At 41.5% G+C, this 25,383-nt stretch overlaps 1 protein-coding gene across 1 annotated transcript in view; it reads left to right on the forward strand.

Annotated features, from left to right (window-relative positions):
- The window catches only part of SORCS3 (sortilin related VPS10 domain containing receptor 3), a 654,782-nt gene extending 638,142 nt beyond the window's left edge, over positions 1-16,640 (forward strand). Inside the window, exons 26-27 of the mRNA XM_089508329.1 lie at positions 14,956-15,116; positions 15,793-16,640. Of these exons, the coding sequence (XP_089364455.1) occupies positions 14,956-15,116; positions 15,793-15,857 (226 nt within the window). The 3' untranslated portion in view covers positions 15,858-16,640. The remainder of the gene's footprint in view (positions 1-14,955; positions 15,117-15,792) is intronic.
- Positions 16,641-25,383: the final 8,743 nt, after the last annotated feature.

Genomic DNA, 25,383 nt, shown 5'->3' on the forward strand with positions numbered 1-25,383 from the left:
CTTTAACTGCCCTTGCTCAATGCTAGGGAATTCTGGGAACTGTAGATTTGTGAGATATTTAGACATTCCAACCCCCTGCCATGCAGGAATACACAATCAAAACGGCCTTAACAGGTGGTCATCCAGCCTCTGTTGAAAAACCTCCAAAGGTCTGTTCAACTTGAAAGATTTTAAAAACTTCTGAAATTAAGAGACCCTAACAATTAAAAAACAAACAAAAATAGAGTGGAATTTTATGCGTCTGGAGTATTAATGTTTCTGAGTATCAAAACATTTTTTAAAAGCTCTTAACACCTTACCATATTATGGCCATAGAAGGAAAGAAACAGAGGAAGAGGTGAAGGCAGTGGCATCACCTCTGCCAGAGGCTGACTCTATTTATAGTTGTCCGTTTCATCAATGCCTAGTGAACCCTAGAGAGATGTCTGTAGTAGCACCTTTCCAGAGCTGCATGGGCCCTCCTGGTGTAGGGAGGGGGAGTTGTGTGCATTTGCTGCTCCTGAGGTGATTGCCTGACCAAACCTCTTGGTAGGTCTGAGTTTGTGCCACAGTCTCTCCCAGGTCAAGACTTAGGGGGAAAGGAATGAGTTAGGTTGTGTGTTGTGTGATAATGGTGGACAGCGAAGGAAAAATCTCTCAACATTGAAGGAAACTCTTCTAACTCTATGATTCTATGATGCTATGGAGTCTCCTTCCTTGAAGGTCTTTAAGCAGAGGCTAGATGGCCATCTGTTGGGGATGCTTTGATTTGGATTTCCTGCATGGCAGGGGGTTGGACTGGATGGCCCGTGCGGTCTCTTCCAACTCTATGATTCTATGATACATGCCTTGAAGCATGTGTGACTCTGTTCTCTGTCACTGTATTCACATATCATGCCAAGCAATGCATATATAACATGAGAATTATTTTTACCTCCTGTAAATTTGCAGACACGATTCAAAGAAAGGGAAATGTTTCCCATTGTATTAGCAATACTAGTGAAAGTCAAGCAGCTTTTGGGATGGGACCTAATGTTGAAAGATGAGACCTTAACTTTGGAGTGCATTATCCTTCTGCCTTCCTGACACTGGCACCTTTATTCTCCTAATTCTTTTCAATGGAATAAAGTCTGTTCTATCTAACTATCATAACTAAATAATGGAATGAGGTAGCAGCAGTTATCTATGAATGGTGTTACAGCTACCAGCCAATCCTTAGTTAGCTGGGAGTTGGCCCAAGACATTTTGCTTAACAAGATGTTGCCTCCTTCCATTCCAGGCTGACTGGATTGTCAATCTATTTACCTGTCAGTCTATTTAGGTGACAGCATTCTCCAATATGTCTAAAGGGGTACAAGTGGATTATGTAGAATGCTGCTCTTTGCACCAAAATCATGCTGCCAACTCCTAGCATCCTCCACCTGAGACAACTGTCAGTTTTCCGAATAATTGTGCCCACTCTGATGTCACATATCCACAAGTGTGTGTGTGTGTGTTTCTGAAATACCCTACACTAGGGATGGAAAGTATTTTAAAAATATTCCAAAAAATATTTGAAAAAATATGTCATTGTTGTTGCTTTTAGTACTGAGGAACTGTTATGAGAAGAATTCTAGACTGATGAGAATCTTCCAGTTTGGGACTAATTCTGTCTGATGTGGTTGTTTTAAACAGAAATGCATTTTCTGCTCAGGAAACACCTTTTTGCATGGAAGATAATATTTCAATGAAGACATACTAATTCTTGAACAGAAAATATTGTTTTATTTGCAGATAATGCTATAATTGAGGATTTAGTCTATGTAAAATTCACACATGGTTGATCTGCATAGAAAACAATTTCTGCACAGGAAGTAATATTTCTGCATTGAAATATTACAATGGTCCCTCCACATTCATGGGGGTTAGGTGGGAATGACTCCCGTGAATGTTGGAAAACCTTGAATAACCCCACCCCATACAGTTAAACGATGGGGGGAGGAAGAAGAAGAAGAATGTGCACACCTGCTCCTTTTACCTGCCCCTCCTGTCCTTTAACTGGCTCAGGGAAGCCAGTTAAAGGATGGGGGGGGGGGAGAGGAATCTGTGTGCACTATTCCTGGCTGCTCCTTCCCTCCAGGGGAAAGCCCAAGCGGGAGTAAGTGTAGGAATGTGCACCTGTGTGGGCTTAACCCACACATGAGTAATCAAAACGGCAATTGTCAAACCCATGAAAGTTAAGGGCCAAGTGTATTTTCCACACAGAAAATGTTGTTTCCAACACAGAGAATTTTGAATTCTGTGCAAAACAGCCATGTGGGATATTTTCACAGAATAAGCCCTGAATTGTGAATAGCCTTTGAAAACTGTGTGGTTTCCAAAATCTTTCTTGCAACAGAAAAAAAATTGCTGAAATTATTCAATGCAACCTTCAAGAAGAAACTTAGTGAAAGAATCACATCCCTACCCTGTATGTATGAGAGCTAAAAGATGATCTGAGCAGAAAGCTCAGTATTGAATTCTCTGTGCCTTCTTTCAGTTAAGTGAAAAGGGCAAGTATGTGTTCATGTGGAAGAGACAAACAACTGCAAGTTTGCTGAAGGTACCTTTCAGTGCAGGTCTCTTTCTCTCTTGGAATCTGTTCTTGTGTGTATTTCCTATTTTACAAGAGAACTTTCTATTTGATTCGACTTATGTTTCTCTCATTCATGTTTATCACACTATACTCTTAAAGTGCTACTATTCCACTTTGACTCCTCTAGCTGCCTCCTGTTGCATTCTGGGATTTGCAGTTTTAAGGAGGGGTATTTAGAATTCTCAGGCAGAGAACTTCTCTGCCTGAGAATTCTAAATACTCCTCCTTAAAACTGCCAATCCTAGAATGCAACAGGAGGCAGCTAGAGGAGTCAAAGTGGAATAGTAGCACTTTAAGAGTATAGTGTGATAAACATCATTGTGTTGTTATGTGCCTTCAGGTTGTTTCTTACAACTTCATGGTGACTCTAGAGTAACCCTATCACAGGATTTTCTTGGGAAGACTTATTCAAAGGAGGTTTACTATTGCCTCCCTTTTAGGATGAAAAAGTGTGACTTGCCCAAGTGGAGTTCTATGGCCAAGTGGGGCTTTGAACTCTGATCTCTTGGAATCTTAGTGCAATACTCAAACAGTTATCACATGCTCGATGCAGTGGTCCTAAACAGGCTGCTGGTTTTGCAGGGGCCTCACCCCAGAATGGCCAGAAGCTACTCTATTTGGCCCATTTGTTTTAGTTGTTCTGGTTCACGAAGGACCTACACAGGCTACCAACTGATAATGCAGGCAGGAGTCCGTTATGAGAAAGGCATTGTTGAGGCAGTCAGAGTCAAGGGAGGCAGCAAGAATCAAGGTCAAAATGGCCCAAGGGTTGAAGAAGCCAGGAAGTTTGAAGTAGGAAATGCGGGAGTGAGGAACAGGACTACTTGCTACTAGCACTTCTCTTAGACAAAGTCATCTCTTAAATAGTTGGTTCTAATCAGAGCTTGCTTGCTGCTTGGGCCGCAGCCTGGCTGAGCATCTTAGTTCTAACTTTTGTTGGATCCTTTTGTCCCTGCTCCTTGATTGAAGACTTAAGACCCCAGCTGTGTCCTCTGCTTCATCAGCAGGTGAGTCTTGCCCTTGTCCTGCTGTTTAAGGCTGCACTTCCACATGATGAGCTGGCTGAGGCCCTCAGCAGGGAGAGCTGGCTAGGGGTGCTCTGCAACAGGGGAGCTGCAGGCTGTTCCCTGTCTGGGAGACTTGTCTGGGTCCCTTCCTCAGACTCCTCATCAGACTCTTCCTCCAGGTCCCAGTCCTGCAGCTCCTGGCCCGTGACTGGGCTCTAATTATTCTGGAATTATCTCTCCATGCACCTGCAAACCATGGGATCTAACAGATAGATTCATGCACTGAGCAGTGTCTCAGCTTTCATTGCACTTGGTAGAATGATTGTATATGGTTAAAACCAGAACTGATCTCATAGTTCGGTTTCATACAAAATTTGATTGCTGGTTCTTTCCCCACTATGCTTTGTTTCCACAGTTAAATTTAGAGATGAGCAAACCCCCTTTCATTGTTCTTGTTCTTGGTGTTATACAACTGGAAATCAGAAACCCTTGCAGATGTTACTGTGTTCTGCCCACCTCTGCTCTATAGTAACCTTTCTCATTCTGGTGCCCTTCAGATGCTTTCGACCCAATCTCTCATCATTTCTAGCCAGCATGGCCAATGGTAATTAACAATGAAACTTACAGTTTGCAATACCTGCAGGGACCCAGGAGGACAGGCAATTCTTTAGTGCTAACTTGGATATATATATATATATATATATATACACACACACACACACACACACACACACACACATTCCATTAGCAGTGTCTACTTTTGCAATTAAGTAGAATACCAGCTGGAATACTAAATTTCATCTTAGCAAAGGTAAGCAAAACATGTGTGCACAATTTTTTTTATTCTGTAGATTGCTGCAATTGGCACTCTGTTGGTGAACACACACACTGCATGAAGCATGTCTATTACTACTTGTTAATCATTTATGTTACAAACTGTTCTCTATGCCTTGGAAGTCTGGCTGTGTGAGCTACATATATGCAGAGAGGTATGGAGGAAACAGATCAGAAAATTTAAAAAGTGTTTTCCTGTGAACAAATGATGTGTCTCTTCTATTCAGCTAAAGGACTACTATTATTATAAATTGGAGATAGGAGCAACACAGGAGCTGCTAGTGGATCAGTGGTTTGTTGTATGTTCTTTACTGTCCAAAAAGCAATGGGGATTTCCATCCAATTTTGAATCTGAGGTATCTCAGTGAGTACATGAGATACTTGAGGTTCAAAATAGAGACAATACAGATAAAAAAGAGAACTTAAAAATCAGGGATCTAATAGATCAGAAGGATGCATACTTTCATATTCCAATGGTGCCTCTGGACAGGAAATATTTGAGATTTCAATATTGAGACTAACACTACCAGTTCTGAACCTTGCCGTTTGGCTCTTGATTAGCACCAAGGGTATTTACAAAGGTACTGATGCCTTTGTTAATTTATCTCAGACAGAGAAGGGTTCAATTGTACTCCTATCTAGATGATATTTTATTGAAGGAAAATTTTAAGGATAAAATAATTGGGAATCTGATTTTAACTCTATGGAGCCTAGAATGTTATGATTTTTAAATAAATTATTAAAAGAGTCATTTATCACTAATGGGATTGTTAACCTACTTAGGGGCTCAAATAAATACAAAAATACTTTGATCCTTTTGGAGGAAAGAAGGACAAACTGAAGCAGGAGGTAAAGTAAATAGTATTATTGAGAGCAGCAGTTTTAACGTGGTTAGCAAGGACTATGGGGTTCCTCATTTTGATGATGTAGTTGGCCCCATAGGGAAAATTTCATTCAAGGGGTCTTCAAAGGCATCTTGCATCCCATCAACAAGCAATAAAAAGCAAGAGGCATTTTTAGTACTATTGCTCATATCTGTGAGAATGGAATTAAAATGGTGGATGTGGGACAATTTGAAGAAGGGAGTACCATTGGTAAAACAGGGCCTTGTGCAGATAACAGGAGATGCAAGTCTTACAGGTTAGAGGGCTTCTTGTGCAAGTCATTCAGCTCAAAGGTATGGAGTGTTCAAGACAGAATACACACTATAAATTCTGTGGAGTGAAAAGCAGTATGATTGGTTCCACTCAGTTTTGTGCCAGTGGTTCAGGGATGCCATGTTCAAGTGCGAACAGACAACATGACCATCTGAGCATATATGTGCAACCAGGGAGGTCTGCATTTATTCCTGTTGATAGCAGAATCAAATAAATTGTCCTGATGGACTGAGAAAAATATCAAGTTGGAATCTAGTGCCTCGGGAAGACTGGACACTGGATTGTGAAGTTTTCTAGCATTTGAAGAATTGCTTGAGGCCATTTCAAATCTGCTTATTAGCTTCTGCAAATAATTTCAGATTAAAATGTTTCTTTCCAGTCAATGGAAGCAAAGATGTGGAAACCTTTGATACACAGATAGTTCCATGATCCAGCAGTTTCTATTATGCTTTTCATCCTATATAGATTCTGCAGCGTGTGCTTCTCAAAATTCAGCAAGAGAAAGCATTGGTGGTACTGATAGTGCTGTATTGGCCCAGGAGGCCTTGTTTTGCTTATTAGTGCAAATACCTGTGGTGCTTCCATGGAGGCTGCCAAAACATCCAGACATATTAAGTCAGGGTCCAGTCATTCATCTGAATCCAGAATGGCTAGACCTAGCTGCTTGGATTTTGAAAGTAGAACTTTAGTGCTGCAGTGTTATTCACCAGGGGTGGTCGACACTAGTTTTGCATCTAGAAGACGGAAACTCAATATATATATATAAGGACATGGAAAATTTTTGAAAATTGGTATACTTCAAATATTCAGAGAATGGAAGGAGGAGATGTGAAGTGAGTGTCCTACAGTTTCTGCAAGAGAGGTTGAGGCCAAACATCCTAACAAAACAAGTATTATCAATGTTATCTGTAATTTTGTGATGTGATAGAGTTCTATTATCAAGACACTCTCATGGTTAAGAGGTGCATCAATTACAACATATCCAACTGTGCATCATTTGTCGACATGGAATTAAAATTTAATTTTGAATAGACTTACCATTTCTCCTTTTGAGCCAATTCAAAAATATGCATTAAAAATGCTTACATTTAAAGTAGCTTGTCTTGAGGCATTAACTTTAGCAAGAAGGGTCTTTCAATTGGCAACCTTGTCAATTAATCCAAATTTATTCCAGTTTGAGCAAGATAGATTGATATTGATCCTGGATCCAAGGTTTTTACCTAAGTGCATTTCAAAAAGAGGAGTAACAGAAGCAATTTATTTGCCTACTTTCTATCTACATGCAATAGAATATAAATGGCATACGTACTTTGGATATAAGCAGAACAGTAATAGGTGTGTGTGTGTGTGTGTGTGTGTGTGTGTGTGTGTGTCTTCACAGTTCAGATACACAGAAACATTATTTGTTTTATTTAATCCATGTTAGGTCAAAAAGAATAATTGCTTAAAGAAGTAAAGTCTTTATTCATTCGTGCTATGATCACAACAAGCTAAGGCCACATTCAACTTGTCCTCATTCAATGAGTCTGTGGCTACCAGTACTGCTTATGTGGTATCTACATTATCACAACATGTTTGTGAGGTAGCTGATTGTAAAGAGCCAACAACATTTCTTAGGCATTATAATTTGAATAGGTATAAATTAGCACAAACTGCTGTTGGCAGAAGAGTGTTACAAGCCACAGTAGCATTGGAAGTAATAGTCCCACCTGGTGTTGGGAGCATGGGCATACCATTAGTGGTGGATTGCCATCCTGAGAATGAGAAGTTGTATTTACCATGAATAGTCATTCTGGGACAGCAGGAGGAGCAATTCACACTTATCTGGGTAATATAAATAATAAATAAATAATAAAAGTAAAAGTAGAGATACATATTTATAGGCTTAGATAAGTTTAAGTCGGGACTAAATGATTAAACTGACATAGGAAGGAAGGAGTCCTAATAAAAGTAACTGAAAAAGAACCTTAGGGGTTTCTGTCTAGTTGGGATGTCATGTAGGCATTGACCCAATCATGGTGGATTGCTCCTCCTCCTATCCAGCTGTACATCATTTGCTTACTTGGGACATAGACACACATGTAGAGATTTACTTACAAATATCCAAGATGAAAAGTGCTATAACGTGCTCTTCAAACATGTAGGAGAGAGATAATTTCAGACTACAAAATGGGGGATGAATAACTGATCCATGAGGAAAGGGAGAGAGTGACTATGACCAACAAGCAGGAAATAATGTGAATAGACAGGTTGCTTACCTGCAACTGTAATTCTTTGAGTGGTCATCTGCGAATTCACACAAATGGGTTATACTGTGCTTGCGCAGTAAGCTTCAGAACTTTCTTAGAGCTATTAGAGGCCTATTGGGCCGGTCTCCCACCTAAACCCTCAATTCCATGGACGCTGATGCAGCAGCCCAGGACTGAAGGAGAGGCAGGGCACGACTGTGTGGAGATGATGGGTGAGATTTGTGTGAATTTGCAGATGATCACTCAAAAATATACAGTTACAGATAAACAACCTGTCTTCCTTCTTGGTGGTCTCTGCAAATCACACAATGGGTTAGACTTACAAGCTTTGGTAAACAGAGGAGGGATGTTGATGAATCTGGTCGAATATCGAATGGATCAAGACAGGCATTGGTTATCTCTCCACTGCAAAGCAGAGCGAAGCCTCAAAGTCAAGCCTCTGGCTTGGAAGAGTGCCTGGAGAAACAGCTGCCAGATCAAAGAAAACAGCACTCTCCAGCTTATCACTCCTAAGAGGGCTTTATTTGTTCTTTGTTCCAAACACACGAGCTAATACTAACACCACTGTACAAATATCACACCAACCGTCACACCACACTATCCCCACACAGTATAAACAGCATCTGGGCTTATATACACAATTGCCATGAGGCCACCACTTAGCCCAACCTCTTCCTGTACATGTTGCTATGTACCATGGTTACCAATTCCTCTTCCATCTGATGACATAGAATATTTACATTTGCTGTATGTGCTTTCCAGCACATTCGACCTTGAGAATTCAGCTGCTCCTCTGAGCTCCAGGTGTAGCCAATCTAGGCTTCAGTAGACCTTGCCACATCTGAACATTTTCACTTTTAATACGTTAACATGCCATGCCACACAAGAAAGGCACATTGACCCCAAACAATCACCATTCGGGAAACCAAGCTCAAGGGCATGAAACATGGGAACAAACAGTCCTGATGATGACTCTACAGAGTCAAGCAGAAATCCAATACTGAGACTTAGTGGAAACAGTCACCAGTGGAGGTGAAGCAGGCCGATTGGCAGAAAAACAGGCTTGCCAGCTAACCATATGTTGCTAAGACTATAGGTAGACCTTGACGGTCCATAATAAATGGCAGATGTAAGGGAAGGGAAAAACCTTGACCTAGATAGCACAGGTTTGTTGGCAATGGAGAGTATGCCAAGGCTACTGAATAGGTAGGTGGCAGGAAGTGAAAGAAGCTCATTACTCTAAGTGGTTATAGGGAGATACCAAGCAAGAAGATCTGGTATACAGACATTGTCTAATCTGAAATGGTGAATTGAAGCCAACATGAAGGGCAAAAGGCTTGTAAAAATGTGAGGTTGCACAGGTTGGGACTTTGGTACCCAGGAAAGAGGGTTTACAAAGCTCTCAAAAGCTGAAGATGTGTAAATCATGCAATCTTGAGAGTAGTCAAAAGGTGACGTGATAGAGCCTCTCGAAGCCATGATTTGGAGAGTATGGCATTGACAGACACAACCTTGAATGCTAAGTAGTTTAGGGCTAAATGTCCTCTTTAACAGAGTATAAAATAGCCAATCTGTGCTCAACAATATGGTTGGGAGAGCCTAATGAGATCGAACTGGAGAAGAGCTCCAGTAACAATTTCTGGAACAGCAGTGGACATCGTAGAGGAGGAATATTACCTCATCCAGTTACAACAAATTTCTGACGAGAAAGAAGGTGAGATCGCGAGATCGAGTTATTGGGACACACAAGATACACTGTATCTGAATGTAATGTTCCAGGTTATCAGCATGTATCATGCAGATCTTGGGGAAAATGTCCAAGAAAAATCACAGTGGCTGGTGTGATGTCAATCAGACTAGTGACAGCCTTGTAAAAGTGAAGGAATACCACACTGTCAGGTTGAAAGAAACTCCTGTGGGAATGGTATCCCATGACGTGATGTCCTGTAGAAGTTGTATCAAGTATATCATGACAGGGCAGGAACAGCCAGAACTGATATGCTAACAGTATAGCAGGAGTGACATGATGTCAATCCATCATGAATGGCCCCTGGGAACAAATTTTTTCAGAACAGTGGAGCTGGAATACACTTCAAACTCCACAAAGTCCAATTCCTAGCCAGGTGGTGCAAAACAAAATCCCAGAAATTGGTAACACTGATTGTGACCTCAGGCAGATGATCCTTGCCTGAAGGAATGAAATGGGCCTATTGTGATCTCAGATTGATGCTCCTTCCCTGAAGGATTGAGACTGGGCCATTGTGACCTCAGACTGATGCTCTTTCCCTGAAAGATTGAAATGGGCCTGTTACGACCTCAGACTGAGGCTCCTTGCCTGAAGGATTGAAACTCTCCCACTGTCATCTCAGGCTGATGCTCTATCCTGAAGGATTGAAATGGGCCCGTTGTTACCTCAGTCTGATGCTCCTTGCCTGAAGGATAGAGACTGGCCCATTGTGACCTCAGGATGATGCTCCTTGCCTGAAGGATAGAGACTGGCCCACTGTAACCTCAGGCTGATGCTCCTTGCCTGAAGGATTGAAATGGGCCTGTTGTGACCTTAGGCTGATGCTCCTTGCCTGAAGGATTGAAACTGACCCATTGTGACCTCAGGCTGATGCTCCTTGCCTGAAGGATAGAGACTGGCCCACTGTAACCTCAGGCTGATGCTCCTTGCCTGAAGGATTGAAATGGGCCTGTTGTGACCTTAGGCTGATGCTCCTTGCCTGAAGGATTGAAACTGACCCATTGTGACCTCAGGCTGATGCTCCTTGCCTGAAGGATAGAGACTGGCCCACTGTAACCTCAGGCTGATGCTCCTTGCCTGAAGGATTGAAATGGGCCTGTTGTGACCTCAGGCTGATGCTCCTTGCCTGAAGGATTGAAATGGGCCTATTGTGATGCCAGGCTGATGCACCTTGCCTGAAAGACTGAGACTGGCCCATTGTGACATCAGTCTGATGCTCCTTGCCTGAAGGATTGAAATGGGCCTATTGTGACCTCAGGCTGATGCTCCTTCTCTGAAGGAATGAGAGTGGCCAATTTTGACATAAGTCTGATGCTCTTTCCCTGAAGGATTGAAATGGGCCTGTTGTGACCTGGGACTGATGCTCCTTGCCTAAAGGATTGACACTCTCCCATTGTCATCTCAGGCTGATGCTCATTCCCTGAAGGAATGAAATGGGCCTGTTGTTACCTCAGTCTGATGCTCCTTGCCTGAAGGATTGAGACTGGCACATTGTGACCTTAGGCATTGATGCTCCTTGCCTGAAGGATTGAAACTGGTCCACTGTGACCTCAGGCTGATGCTCCTTGCCTGAAGGATAGAGACTGGCCCATTGTGACCTCAGGATGATGCTCCTTGCCTGAAGGATAGAAACTGGCCCATTGTAACCTCAGGATGATGCTCCTTGCCTGAAGGATTGAAATGGGCCTGTTGTGACCTCAGACTGATGCTACTTGCCTGAAAGATTGAGACTGGCCTATTGTGAACTCAGGCTGATGCTCTTTCCTGGAAGGATTGAGACTGGTCCATTGTGACCTCAGGCTGATGCACCTTCCCTGAATGATTGAGACTGGCCCATTGTGACCTCAGACTGATGCTCCTTGCCTGAAGGATTGAAATGGGCCATTCACAGAGACCACGAAGAAGAAACATAGCTATACCTAACTTTTAAGAAATACATGACTAGAGAGTAGGCATGCTAAGACTGTGACCTCTAATAGTAAGACATTAGGAAAACAGAGTGCTCAGAGATAGAAAAATGTGTTTGCCTTCCTTTGCCACTGCTGCCCAACCCTGGAAAAAGTGTAACTGCTCATGTAGCATACAAAAATTATTCTGGCCCTTAAGCTCCTAGGAATGACAATTCATATTTGAAATCAGTTGCCATTTTTCAAAACAAGGTGTGAATTTCCAACCATTTCCAGTTTGTTTTCCTTCATTTCTTTTGACAATTTTGGCAATCCATATAACCTCTGTAACCATTACAACGGGATGTTCCTGAGACATGAACTTAAACTGCAAGGGTAGAATAAGATATTGAAGTGGATGGAAAAATGAGATACAGGATTTAACAGAAGATAATGAAATAAGAAATCTATGGCGCGGTACGGAGCACCAAAAAGAGGCGCCTCCCCGGCACCTCTCCTTGCTCTGCAGTAGTGCCATAGGAACCAAATTGTGTGGTGCTGCTGTGCAGCAAAAAAGGAGTGCCCGGAAGTGACTCCTTTTTGCAGTGCCACTGCAACACCACAAAGCACCAGAGAAGGTGCGGTGATGTCGCTGCTGCAGCACGCCATTTGGATGCAGCGCAACTGTGACATCATTGCACGTGCCATCTGTATGGCGCTGTGCATCTGCATTGCGCCCATGATGTGCTAGGGTTGTGGGACATGTGCACACCCCGCCCTTCAGCAACCCTAGCACATCATGGGTGCGCCGCAAAGGGCCCATCTGTACTGGGCCTATATTCACTTGCAGTTCATTTTTAATAGTTATATTTTGTGGCTTCTTGGCTATATCTGGTAAAGCTCCTGTCTTTCTTCAAAGCTTATGAAATTTATAAAAATATGAAGCTGATTGAAGGTTCCTAGTCTGCCTACTAGTAAATCACATTCTCTTTACCCTTCCACCATTAAAATGGAGGAAAGGCACCTAAGAAATCATGTATTCTGTATTATCTCCACACTTAGCCTAAGACAGGTATTGTATATGGTAGGCTGGAAGCAGGAACCATTTGATGTTAATGGAACTGTTTTATGTCATCTATATCTGTGCTCATGTATTAAGCACTAAAGAGGTTAAGAAGACAGAGGCAACTGACAGAATCTCCTTTTGATGTTGCTTTCTTCTCTGCCATGCACAGAGAATGGCACAATGAGATTTTCCCCCCATTCATATAGCTTCCTATAAATGGTATGAGGTCCTTGCATAGGAATGGAAGGGGAAAATATATGTGAGTGTGCTTAAATAGTCTAGTGGTAGGAGGAATCCACATACACAGAAGTTCCTCTAATAAGCACCGGACATACATCTTTTCCATGCATTGTGTTGAAAAAGTGTTCATTCATGTATCTCTGAAGGGTGCACAGATCAAAGTCTAAACTAAGCTAGGATCCTAGGTGCTTATTCTGAAATAGTTTTACTTTTATCTGGCTTTTTCAGTACAGCAAAGAAAGAAGCTACCTGTGAACTCTATCTAAGTTCAAAAAGTCCAGCAGTCAAAATAGAAGCTGAGAGCAGAAGCAGGAGATAACCCAGACAAGCATTCCAAGCAGTGATGACACATTATGTGAGCTATTACTGTCCTAATATAGATTTAGAAAATCAGACAAACATACGCCAAAGCTAAATGAGTTTGGCTATCAGTGTTCAAGAGCACTAAGAAGATGTTAAAAGGCTTAAAAGATAAAGCAGGAGAAAGATCAAAGGCATCATCTTCCGGCCCGCGAGGGAGTTGACCAGGCAGGCCCAGCTCCATCAGGGCTAGCCTGGAAGAAGAGACTCCTCCCTCCATAACTGTCATCCTCTGGCCTGCGAGGGAGTTGACCAGGCAGGTCCAGCTCCATCAGGGCTAGCCTGGAAGAAGAGACTCCTCCCTCCATAACTGTCATCTTCCGGCCTGTGAAGGAGTTGACCAGGCAGGCCCAGCTCCATCAGGGCTAGCCTGAAGAAGAAGAGCCCACCCTCCAGTCCATGTGCCTTGATCCAGGCCTCAGAGGGAGAAAAGAGTGCTGGACCTGATCCCCTTCCCCCCTCACCATTCTCTTCTCCTTTTGTGTCGTGTCTTTTTAGATTGTAAGCCTGAGGGCAAGGAACCGTCCATTATCCCCTCTGTTGTAAGCCGCCTGGATTCCCAGTGATTGGGTGGCATATAAATAAATCCTATTATTATTATTATCAGAAAAGTGGTCCCAATGTATGTGGTAAACTCCTGTGGCAATGAGAGCGTCTCTCCTGTCACAGCACTTGCTGGATTTCCTTGGTTGGTCTGTAGATCATTTGGAGGTTGTGTTTCCTCATCCAGATCTTTTCTTGTAGGTGGATGTGCTAAGACAGGCCTACAACTACCTGTTGCTGCACAACCAGCTGATGGAAAATTGCTGGATGTATCCTTGCTTATCTTCCCACCCCCCCCAGAAATACAGATATAGCTATGATGGGTGTGTGTGTACTGTTGAAAATTTAGGTGGGAAAAACATAGCTACAGTAGAGTCTCGGTTATCTGACATAATCGGGCAGGCCAATAGTCGGATAACTGAAAATGTCGGATAATCCGGAAGGTTATCCGACCATGAAAAGTGAAGCCAAGAGGGAGAGGCCTCGGCATGGGCCCAGGCCTCTCCTTCCCAGGCCTTTTCTGCCCTTGAATGGGCTCCTCAGAGTCTGTTCGAGGGGAGGAAAGTGAAGCTGGCAGGGAGAGGCCTCAGCATGGGCCCAGGCCTCTCCTTCCTGCACCTTTTCTTGCCCTGAATGGACTCTGAGGAGCCCGTTCAGGGTGAGGAAAGGCAATCCTGTTGCAGCTGCCATGTTTGGGAGTGTGTCTAGGAGGCGTGTCTGGTGGGGAGAGGCATTGGATAATCCGGAATGTCGGATAAGCGAATGTCAGATTACCGAGACTCTACTGTACAGAGATGTAGCTATGTCTCTGTAGAGACATCTCCTGATCTAGGATTTCAGCTCCCATCTCTTCCACTTCACTTATTTATTTCAAGGGATTATTGCAAATATCTTAAAATGTGTTGGATTTTTATCAACAGCAGTTTCAATAGGAGGGTTGACAGTTCTTTTAAGTACCATTTCTGAGGAACCATAAGCACAAAAGCTTAAGCCTGCAGTCTGATGGATCTAACTGTGATGTATATGTTCTCTTTGTGTGGTAAACAGATTCCATTGCACATGTATTCAGTAGAAATGACATTTTATTTTTTTATTTTTTTAAAAAAACCCTGTTGATTATACTTCTCTCATGTTTTGTTCCTCTTGTTCTTGTGATTTAATATACATAAATGATAAATCATTATCACTGTTAACGAGGCAACTGCCACTGTGAAGTCAGAGAGGCCAACATCTAATGAAATATTTGTTTCTTTGTTTCTGCTTCTTGATGCAGGAAAATCCCATGGATTAATATATATGCGCAGGTCCAGCATGACAAGGAACAAGAAATGATTGGTTCCGTCAACCAAAGTGAAAATGCCCCCAAAATCTCTCTGAGTGAATTCACAGACCCTGAAGAACTCATAGACAAAGAGCTGGACCCACGAGTTATAGGTACATAGCATGAATGCTGTTCACTTAAGGAACAAGTGTAAAGAATAATCTCCAAATTTCTGGTTACCAACACAGTGAAATGGCCTGTTGAAACACACTTCAAGAGTTATAACCTCCTGCACAAGTGTGTACTTTAAACAGGATTTTTTAGTAGTACTAGTAGTAGCTAGTGCCTCCAACTTCATTTCCCAAATCCCAGGGTATCTCTTCAACTACAATCTGTGTTGTCCATCTGCATTCCCACTACTACTAAATGCCTGTTTTCATGCTTTGTTTTCTGAACAAGGACAGTATCAGTTCTAGTTTATACTGAATACTTAAATATCTTTTAAAAGCTTCAACAGTAGTAAAACTAGTGCACAACACAAGCTTTTCAGAGGTAGTGAATAGAGAAATGTCATTATCTATAAAAGCAGTGAAGAGCCTGAGATCTTGTGGCCCTGCAGATATTACTATTACTCCAATTATCCCTAACTCTAGGTCATGCTGCCAGTAGTTAATGGGAACTGGAATCCAACCATATCCTCAGAGTCACAGGTTCGCCAGTCCCACACTGGAAGAAAGGATGAAATATATACTATAAAATGTTCAGTGGTTGATATATGAACATTATCCAGAATGACATCCAACTCACAACAGGCAATTCCACTGACTATATCTTTCTGCTTTTCTTTAGGAAGTATCTCAACAATCTCCAACAGTGAAAGCACAAAGGAAATACCCAACTGCACTAGTGTTTGATGCCAGGAATCAACTTTGACATTGACATTTCTGAGTTTTTATTTTTAATTATTATTATTATTATTATTATTACAAAGGGAAAATTCTATGTCGTTATTATAATTATTATTATTATTATTACTATTGGGTGCAGGGTATGGGATTTTTTAAAGGTTTGGTTTCTCTTTTGTTTTCTTCCCTGGGACCACATTCATAAATTCAGCATTTGGAAGACTGTAACATAGAAATATACAAGGTTTAATGAAAATCAGAAATAACCCTGAACTTAAATTTTTGGGTACATTTTCTATTTATCTAATTTTTTGGCCAACTTTGCCAGTGGCAGTCTCAGAACCAGGCTTGTTCCTGTACAGTGCAGAGTTCTCCCCTCACTTAGCAGCCTGTTGTATTCAGTCCACTGAGTATATATCTATTATCTTGTATATCTTTAAACATGGGGAAATAAGCCTTTCAAGGTTAACTGTCTGGGTTCTCATGTGGGTGGGCAGGATGCACAAAATGGCCACTAACAAGCCTGACCAAGTTTATGAATGAGGCCCTCACTGGTGCATGTTAATACTGAGGATACTGATGGCATACTGTAGATAATGAACATGTAAATATCTTTTTATTTCTTGAGAAATAATTTAATGTTTAGTAAAAGATAAATTTAAAATGAACAAGCCACACACATGCACACCCCTTTCACACCTACATAAGCAAACCAGTTCACTGAGAACATGCAGTGAGCAGCTGTATCACATTTGGGGTCTAAATATGTATCTGTTGCCTGCCATATTTAATCCTTGTTTATATATATATTTCATCAACATTGTCAAGAGTAATTTCATAAAGAAGGAAATCTGTCCCAGTGATTTTAACATGCTGGATGATGAAACACTACAACATTAGAAATACAGTTAAGATATTTGATCTTCCTTGGAGACAGTATGGAAAAAGGCCTTGAGTCAGATCTTTAATGAATATAAGTATGAGGTCTCAGACATATGACATGAGATATTTGCTCAAATCAGAGAGCCATATAAGAAAATATGGTTTTTCAACAAAATAAGAAAATCTAAAATCAGGGGTATCTATGGCCCGATACAGAGCGTCCTAAAAGGACGCTGTGCCAGCATCTCCTTTTCCACCGGCGGGAAGCTGCCGCTTGTTGACTGTGACAATAAATTACAATGTTCCTATTCTACCATGTTTAATCTTTAAACCTATGAATTCTCCAAATTTTATTCTACCTAGTCATAGTTGCCTTTAGCACTTTTAGGATATCTTATAGCAACTTTACAGCAAATGAAGAAGAGGAGGAGGAAGAGGTGAGTGGGCCTACTGATACCTTTGTGTGATTGTCTCTAGTCTTTTTGTTTCTGAGCAGCTCTCCAGTGAAGATTATGTGAGATCAGAAATATCAGAAGCTACAAACCAGCATGGTGTTATTATTCTCACAGTAGTAAAGAAATCTGATTGGTCATGAGAAATAATGGGGTAAAGTAACTAGGAAATACAGATAAAGGATTTCTGCTTTGCTGTGAAATACATGCCATTTTATTCATGGTGAAGCAGTTTTTGATACTCTTAATGGTACTGAGCAATCTCATGTTTTATTACTAGATTCTCTGAAATCATGTTTGTGCAATGGATGTGCCCATATGTAGATCTGAGTTCATGATGAGGTCTCCCACTGAATTTTCATATAGTACCAGGAGAATATTAAGCATACTTAAGATAAAAAAGCAACACCCTATTGTCATTCCCTCCAGATGTCTCCAATAGCATAAGCAGAATAGCTCAGACATTAGTAGGGGGAAAAAAAAACACCTAAGGAACATTCAGCTCATTCCAAAACTCCTGCTTTGCTTCAAGTCACTCCCACTCTACTTCATAGCAAATTGCCAACACATCTAGTTGTACCATCGATATATTTTTGAGGGAATAACAATGATATGGTTTCCATTACGTTAAAACCACATGTAGAAGGGAAAAAAAGACATGAAATGAATGTGAAGTCATGAGGTCTCAACAGAATAAGATACTGAAGATATAATCATCAAGAGTTTTCCTTGCTGGCAGAAATCCTAGATGTAATGATAGGAAAAGATGTCTAAATATTAAAACTAAACCTTGGGAAAATACCTTTTTAAACTACAACTTCCAGAATCCACTAGTTATGCTTGCTGGAGGAGTTGACATCCAAAAATTAACTTTTCAAAGCTCTCTCCTGTACAGTACTAACCCATTTCATCAGCCTCTCATTTCTAACTTTATTAGGTTGGGTGCTTTCAGAGCCAAGACTGGTGCTTCACCCTTGAGATCATCAGCTTTATGATTTTGTATGTAAATTACATAAATTATACATTTTGCCCTTGCTGATGTCCCATGTTTTAAAACATTTAGAGCTAAAACTGCCAGAATGAAAACTGGAGAAGGATCCTGTATGTTTAGTGGTTATATGATGTTGCTTGATACTTATGGCCTGAACAAACAGGCTGCTTCGGGTCACTTTGGAGATATACTGCTTCGGGTCACTTTGGAGATATGCTGTTTAAATGATGCATGCGTCCTAAGAGGCCAGAAGCCGTGCCAAAGCCATGCTCCAGTCCTAAGCTTTGGTGCAGCTTCTGGCCTCTTAAGATGTGTGTGTCATTTAAACAGCATACCTCCAAAGTAACCCGAAGCAGCTTTATTTTGGCCTGTCTGTTCAGGCCCATGGTTACATTACAAGGAACACCTGCTGATAAAGAGCCCTTACCAGTTTTCAATTTGGAAACCCTAGTTAGAGAAGAAGAAGAAGAAGAAGAAGCAACCAAATGTTAGACCAAAACACAAACAATAAACAAACAAACCAAATACAAAGCAATTGGCCACCTCAGTTTTTTTTTAAAAAAAACACTACACACAACACTTTGAATCTTTGCAAATTCACATTTCAATCAAATTAAAACATAGCAGCAGCCTTTGTACAGAAATAAAATGGAATTTGTTTCTCATGTTCTAAGGCTGAACACTGTTACTTGGAAATAAGTACCAGTTTGTTCTACAAAGGGATAATACATTTTAAAGTAATAAAGCAGTTTCCTATGATCATGATACCTGGTCAAGTGATCTGCCTGGAGTAGTTTTTTTAAAAAAATGATGGGGGGGGGGGAGATAGTACAGTGACCAACATTAGTCAGGACTGGGCCTGCTCTGCCCATGGTGTCCATGTGCTGACTCCAAGTCTCTGTGTTGTTGCTTCCATCATCTGCTAATCTCTGGGTGGTCTTCTGGGATGGGCTTGCCTTAGGGGCCCTGAATATTGGCTCTGAGGTCCAACCCTAGCTGCCCCCAGTGCCTGCATTGAGTACAGCTGCTTGAGACTGACAGAAATGGAATCCAAATATATTACTTCTGAAAGCTGGCAAAATGACATGTTTTACTTTTATTCATTTTAAGGTTTAAATAAGACAGGCAACTGTGTTACTTATTTTAAATGAAGTACGACAAATGCATGAATCATATATATACATAAAAGTACATATATACTGTTCTTGGTTTTATTGTTCCATTTGAATATTTCTACTGTAAAAAAAGGCAGTGGTTTTGAAATTGTTGAAAATAAATGTATTTTTGTACATCAGAGCTGCCACTTTCATTATTTGTGGTGGTTTCTTAGAGATGGCAATAGTTTCAAAGCTTCCAACATTTCACAGATAAAAACAAGGTACATGTAGCCCAGAAACATCAGAGTATGGTCAAGACAAACAAAAGTTCTAAATGACAAAAGCTAGAGGATCTATAAGGTGATGCAGCAGTCTGCTTTTGCTAAATCTACAGGGACCTGCCCTCCTCATCTCCTCTCCCCTGCTGCTGGCTTGAGTAAAATCTATGTTTGTACTTTGAACACAATTTGTATTAATGGGAGTAAATCAAGAAAGAAAGGGGAAAGTGGGGGAAGAGAGAGAGGGGGGGGGCATTTTAAAACCAGTAGAAAAAGTGGGATGATAGAAAATTAATGAGGATTGTCCCTGCCAAATTGGGGCAGTTGGAGGATATGTCATTTACTATGACAAGTGGGTTTGCCTGTTATTTCATGTAGTGCCCGAGTATAGGTAGAGCACATACTACATCGTGTAGGATGTACTCTACTTATACTGTCCTCATGTTCATAGGCAAGAATATTTCTGGGCTTAACAAATTGCAGATACCAGTCCATGTGTAATGACAAATTTAGGCATAAACCAGGAAGCAGATAGTTCCAGTATTGTCTTAATGCATGTATTTGAAGAGAGGCAAAATGCTTGAGGCTTGCAGGCTCAATTATATAGGTCTTAAGTGGGGTTTAGCATTGAATATGAATGAGCCAGCATAATTTCACTAATCTAGCTGTTGCTAGGGAGAAGAGAGCCAATTCATATTCAAAACAGCAGCCAATCCTGGCTCCAAATAGGTTCAATCCAAACCAATGCTATATTTCCAGGAATCAAGATTAGGACTGCCAAGAAAATGAGTGAGGCAGTGAGAAAAAACAGGACCATAATAAATAATTGAACCACCTCAAACAAATGATAGAAACAATGACTAACATCCTGCACCAGATGTGATCCTAGAAACCCAGATTAAACACCAGTCAGCTGTCCCAAGTGATGGAGATCTGTGGTGCTGGTGTACAGGATTCCCTGTAGAATGTTGTGACCAGCCCCATCCTGCCAGCAAACAATGGTGCAATGAAGCATTTCAACAAGATCGCACAGTTTTATCTCCCTATCTCTACCCATCCCATCACAGATCCTTACTAGCTTCCACTCAAGTTAATTTATTTATCTGAATAATGAAACTACATGTGAAAGAGATCTAGGAGTCCAAGTAGACCATAAGTTGAACATGAGTCAACAGTGTGATGCGGCAGCTAACAAGGCCGATGCGATTCTAGGCTGCATTAATAGAACTATAGTGTCTAGATCAAGGGAAGTAATAGTGCCACTCTATTCTGCCTTGGTCAGGCCCCACCTGGAATACTGTGTCCAGTTCTGGGCACCACAATTAAAAAAGGACATTGAGAAACTGGAGCGTGTCCAAAGGAGGGCGACTAAAATGGTGAAAGGTCTGGAAACCATGCCCTATGAGGAACGACTTAGGGAGCTGGGGATGTTTAGCCTGGAGAAGAGAAAGTTAAGAGGTGATATGATAGCCCTGTTTAAATATTTGAAGGGATGTCATATTGAGGAGGGAGCAAGCTTGTTTTCTGCTGCTCCAGAGACTAGGACCCGGAGAAATGGATGCAAGCTCCAGGAAAAGAGATTCCACCTCAACATTAGGAGGAACTTCCTGACAGTAAGGGCTGTTCGACAGTGGAACACACTCCCTCGGAGTGTAGTGGAGTCTCCTACCTTAGAGGTCTTCAAACAGAGGCTGGATGGTCATCTGTCAGGGATGCTTTGATTCTGATTTCCTGCATGGCAGGGGGTTGGACCTCCAACCTCCTGCCATGCAGGAACTCTCAATAAATCCCTGTAGCTGCCTGTCTGAGGATAGAAGAAAAGGGCTGGTTGCATCCCCAATAATCTACCTGCTCTCCAGCTACACAGAAGTGGCTGTGTTGTTGTTGTTGTTGTTGTTGGGGGGGGGGCAAGGGGACCATTAATATCCACTAATGGTGATTTGGTCATTGTGTGGTTGGAATAGAATTCTTTTTAAATTTTTATTTTTATCATTTTAATAATAATAATAATAATAATAATAATAATAATAATACATTTTATTTATAGACCGCTATTCCGCAATGATCATAGCGGTGTACAGTAAAAATTGAATACAATACAAATACAAGGTGACAGTTAAAGGAGGGAGAAGTCTCGTCCTTCAGGCAGTCCCTGATGTTGCTGGGTCTGCCTGATCGCTCCCTGTGAGGCCAAGATGACAGTTGAGGAGGGAGGGGCCTTTTCCTTCAGGCAGTCCCTGAAGTTGCTGGATCTGCCTGATCACTCCCTCTGAGGCCAAGGTGACAGTTGAGGAGGGAGGGGCCTCTTCCTTCAGGCAGTCCCTGAAGTTGCTGGGTCTGCCTGATCGCTCCCTCTGAGGCCAAGATGACAGTTGAGGAGGGAGGGGCCTCTTCCTTCAGGAAGTCCCTGAAGTTGCTGGGTCTGCCTGATCGCTCCCTCTGAGGCCAAGATGACAGTTGAGGAGGGAGGGGCCTCTTCCTTCAGGAAGTCCCTGAAGTTGCTGGGTCTGCCTGATCGCTCCCTCTGAGGCCAAGATGACAGTTGAGGAGGGAGGGGCCTCTTCCTTCAGGAAGTCCCTGAAGTTGCTGGGTGTGCCTGATCGCTCCCTCTGAGGCCAAGGTGACAGTTGAGAAGGGAGGGGCCTCGTCCTTCAGGCAGTCCCTGATGTTGCTGGGTCTGCCTGATCGCTCCCTCTGAGGCCAAGGTGACAAAACTGTAAACATAACAAGAAAAAACAAATAAAGCAACAACAATTAAAGACCTACATAAACTTAAATGTCTATATTATTATGGACATTCATAACACATACATAAAATTATAATCCATATATACTTCCTTCATCTCTCTGATTTCATAAAATGCGATTTGCTTATGTTTCTAGTCTTCTGATTCAACATGTAATTTCTTTGTCTCAAATAGTATCTCAACTATAGAGCACAGTGGTTAACCATAATTTTATTTTTACATCTCTCTTTTTCAATATTACTTCTTCCATCTAAGTAGATGTTTGGAATAGAGTTCTGACCCATGAAACAACCTTAAAAGTGATAGACCAGGGGTAGGCAATCTTTTTGAGCCGGGGGCCGGGTTGCTGTCCCTCAGACAACTGGGGGGCCAAAGCCAATAAATAAATAAATAAATAAATAATTTTTTAAAAAAATAAATATATAAATAAACCAGGACAAATGTAGGACAAAATTTTCAAATGGAAGACACTTTTTTTAAAAAAAATGGAGGACGCACAACAAAATTTGCTGATTTTTTAAAAACTGTTAATATAAATGCATGTTTCTGAGGCTTCTCTAGACAATTACCCCCCAAAGGCCCCAGCGGCAATCGGCGGCAGGACTGGGCTGGAGCCGGTCCCAAGGCCTTGCCGGGCCGCATCCGGCCCGCGGGCCGCAGGTTGCCTACCCCTGTGATAGACCATAAATATAGAACTTATGCCTTTGTAATTCCCAAATGTCCGTTGACATTTCCTGCAATGCTACTTTTTGGAGTAATAAATGGTAATGCCATTAGTGGTTTTCTGTTTACAATGCTATCATGGCAATGGGGACAGATGAATAATATTTAATTATTCCCCAAATGTTATTTTGAGATGATAGTTTAGGTTCTGTAAAAAAAAAATTGGCCATTTTTGTCATTTTTTCTACGTGTATTTTTTTAAATAAATAAATAAATAAAATGTAAAAATGCAATAAAGGGATGCTAATTTAGTCTATTGCCCCAAGTCCACTACTTATATTAAAACTAGCAAGCTAGAAAAGAGTAACAACTACTGCCAACATGCTAGTCTTTTACATAATGATTCTAGGCTATGGACTATGTTGAGGGATGGTGATTAGGAAAACTTACTTTCCTGTTATCTAAATACCTGTTGTCCAAATCCCGTGAAATGTGGAAGGGTAACCAGAATCAGCATTAAGCAGACCAGTGAATCACCTGTTCAAGCTCATCTCAAAACAGAAGCCATGTGTTGGAAGCAAAGAGGCACCAACTCTCATATATAATGATTAGTGAGGGAGGGGCATCTAGATAATTCCAGCCTTTGTTTTTAGCTTTCTTTGATCTGTATGATGAACACTTTTCTTCCTTTTAAATGTATATGTCACTTCCCCCTTCTCCTAAGAAATTAGCTAGTCTTTTAATTTTTTTTTTTAACCTGGAAGGAGCATCCATAAGACTTCAGCCCCAACAATGGATGCTAGTTCACATTCACACAAGAGTCAATTTTTAGTGACTCTTCTAATCAAGTATAGGTAGGGTTGCCATATCCCGCCTGGGGGCAGGACTTTCCTGGTTTGAGGCGGGTCCTCATGGTCCCGCCCCGGTTTGGCCCCGCCCCTGGGATTCCCCCTCCCAGCAAGGCTCTGGAGGCGGCTCCGCGATCGCGGAGTCCTCCGAGGCCTGGCCGGGGCTTGGGAGACGCTGTCTCCCAGGCCCCAGCCAGGCCCTGGATGCAGCTTCGTGATCGCGGAGTCCTCCGAGGCCTGGCTGGGCCTTGGGAGATGCTGTCTCCCAGGCCCCAGCAAGGCCTTGGACAAGGTTTAAAAATGTAGGACCTTTTTTTTGCCATGGGGGAAAAAAGGTCCTACATTTTTAAACCTTGTCCTACATTTTTCCCGGTTGGAGGTCCTCAGGGATGGCAACCCTAAGTATAGGTCACTTTGTTTTGTCTCTCTCCTTTATTGTCCTAAGATGGATTTCCTGGCATAATAAACATAAACATCCAGAATAATTTCTACTGTTTGTACCACAGGATCATGGCGCACTATCCATGCTACACTCTGCTTAATAGAAATATCAAATATTTCTATACAATGTACTTGTACAGTTGAACTATGGCTTGTAGGTGGAAAGGCAGAGAAATGTAAGCTTCCGTACGTGATTTTCTTTCAAGAACTACCAGTTCCATTGTTCCTAGTGCAGCTACAGGAAGAAGAAACAGCTGTTGAGAGTGACAATTAGTACAGAAATGAAGGACATTGATTCTGGAATCGAGCTGCTGTTGGAATTTACCAGCCCCAAGTATGAGAACAAACATTTACACGCATGGAGCTACATAATGCATGATTTTGCAATGAAAAGGCAAAGAAAAAAAAGGGGGGGATTTCAAAGTGAATTGTACTGTGAATAAATTATATGCAGTTAAGTTGAGCCATTAGTATATCAAAGAAAGAAAGAAAGAAAGAAAGAAAGAAAGAAAGAAAAGAAAAGAAGATATTAACAGCCTAAGACTTTTATCAGGAACAACCAAAATATTGCAAAATAGTTATCCAAGCTTTTAGCATTTTTCCCCAGACAGGATGTTCTGAAATGCAAAATAATAAATAAGGATGTGAGGTAATCTGATGTTTTGAAGATGCCTCATGAGTTACAGTACAATGTTGGAGAGGCATATAACATAAATTTGGAAAGAAAAATGGAATTTTCCTTTCATATTCCATAAGATTGCATAAATGGAATGGGATTGTGGTCAGAAATGCCTGTGGGGATAGGCTCCTGTTCCAAGTTTGTTCGGATCTTAAAGAAATGGTGTCTGGGCCTTGCCATCACTAATAGGTTCTTGTTCAGCAGGACTAACTAATCCTGAAGACCTTTGCAAGCCAGTCTTAACAGGCGGTAAGGGAAGGGGGAACGGGGATAGATCATTTAGAATCTTAAAGGCCAAAGCCAGTAGCTTGCCTCCATGCCTCTATAAAAACAATCTGCACCAAATTTAATAACTACAGTACCAGCCACTCACATTCTGCAATACATACAGTTCTAAAATTCCACAGCCAGGTAATACCTTGATTAGGACTAACCAAGATACTACAAAAGTATGCTT

The sequence above is a fragment of the Sceloporus occidentalis genome, unplaced genomic scaffold (assembly GCF_023333645.1).
Source record: "Sceloporus occidentalis isolate IW3139 unplaced genomic scaffold, rSceOcc1.0.p SCAF_2, whole genome shotgun sequence".
Classification (NCBI taxonomy): domain Eukaryota; kingdom Metazoa; phylum Chordata; class Lepidosauria; order Squamata; family Phrynosomatidae; genus Sceloporus; species Sceloporus occidentalis.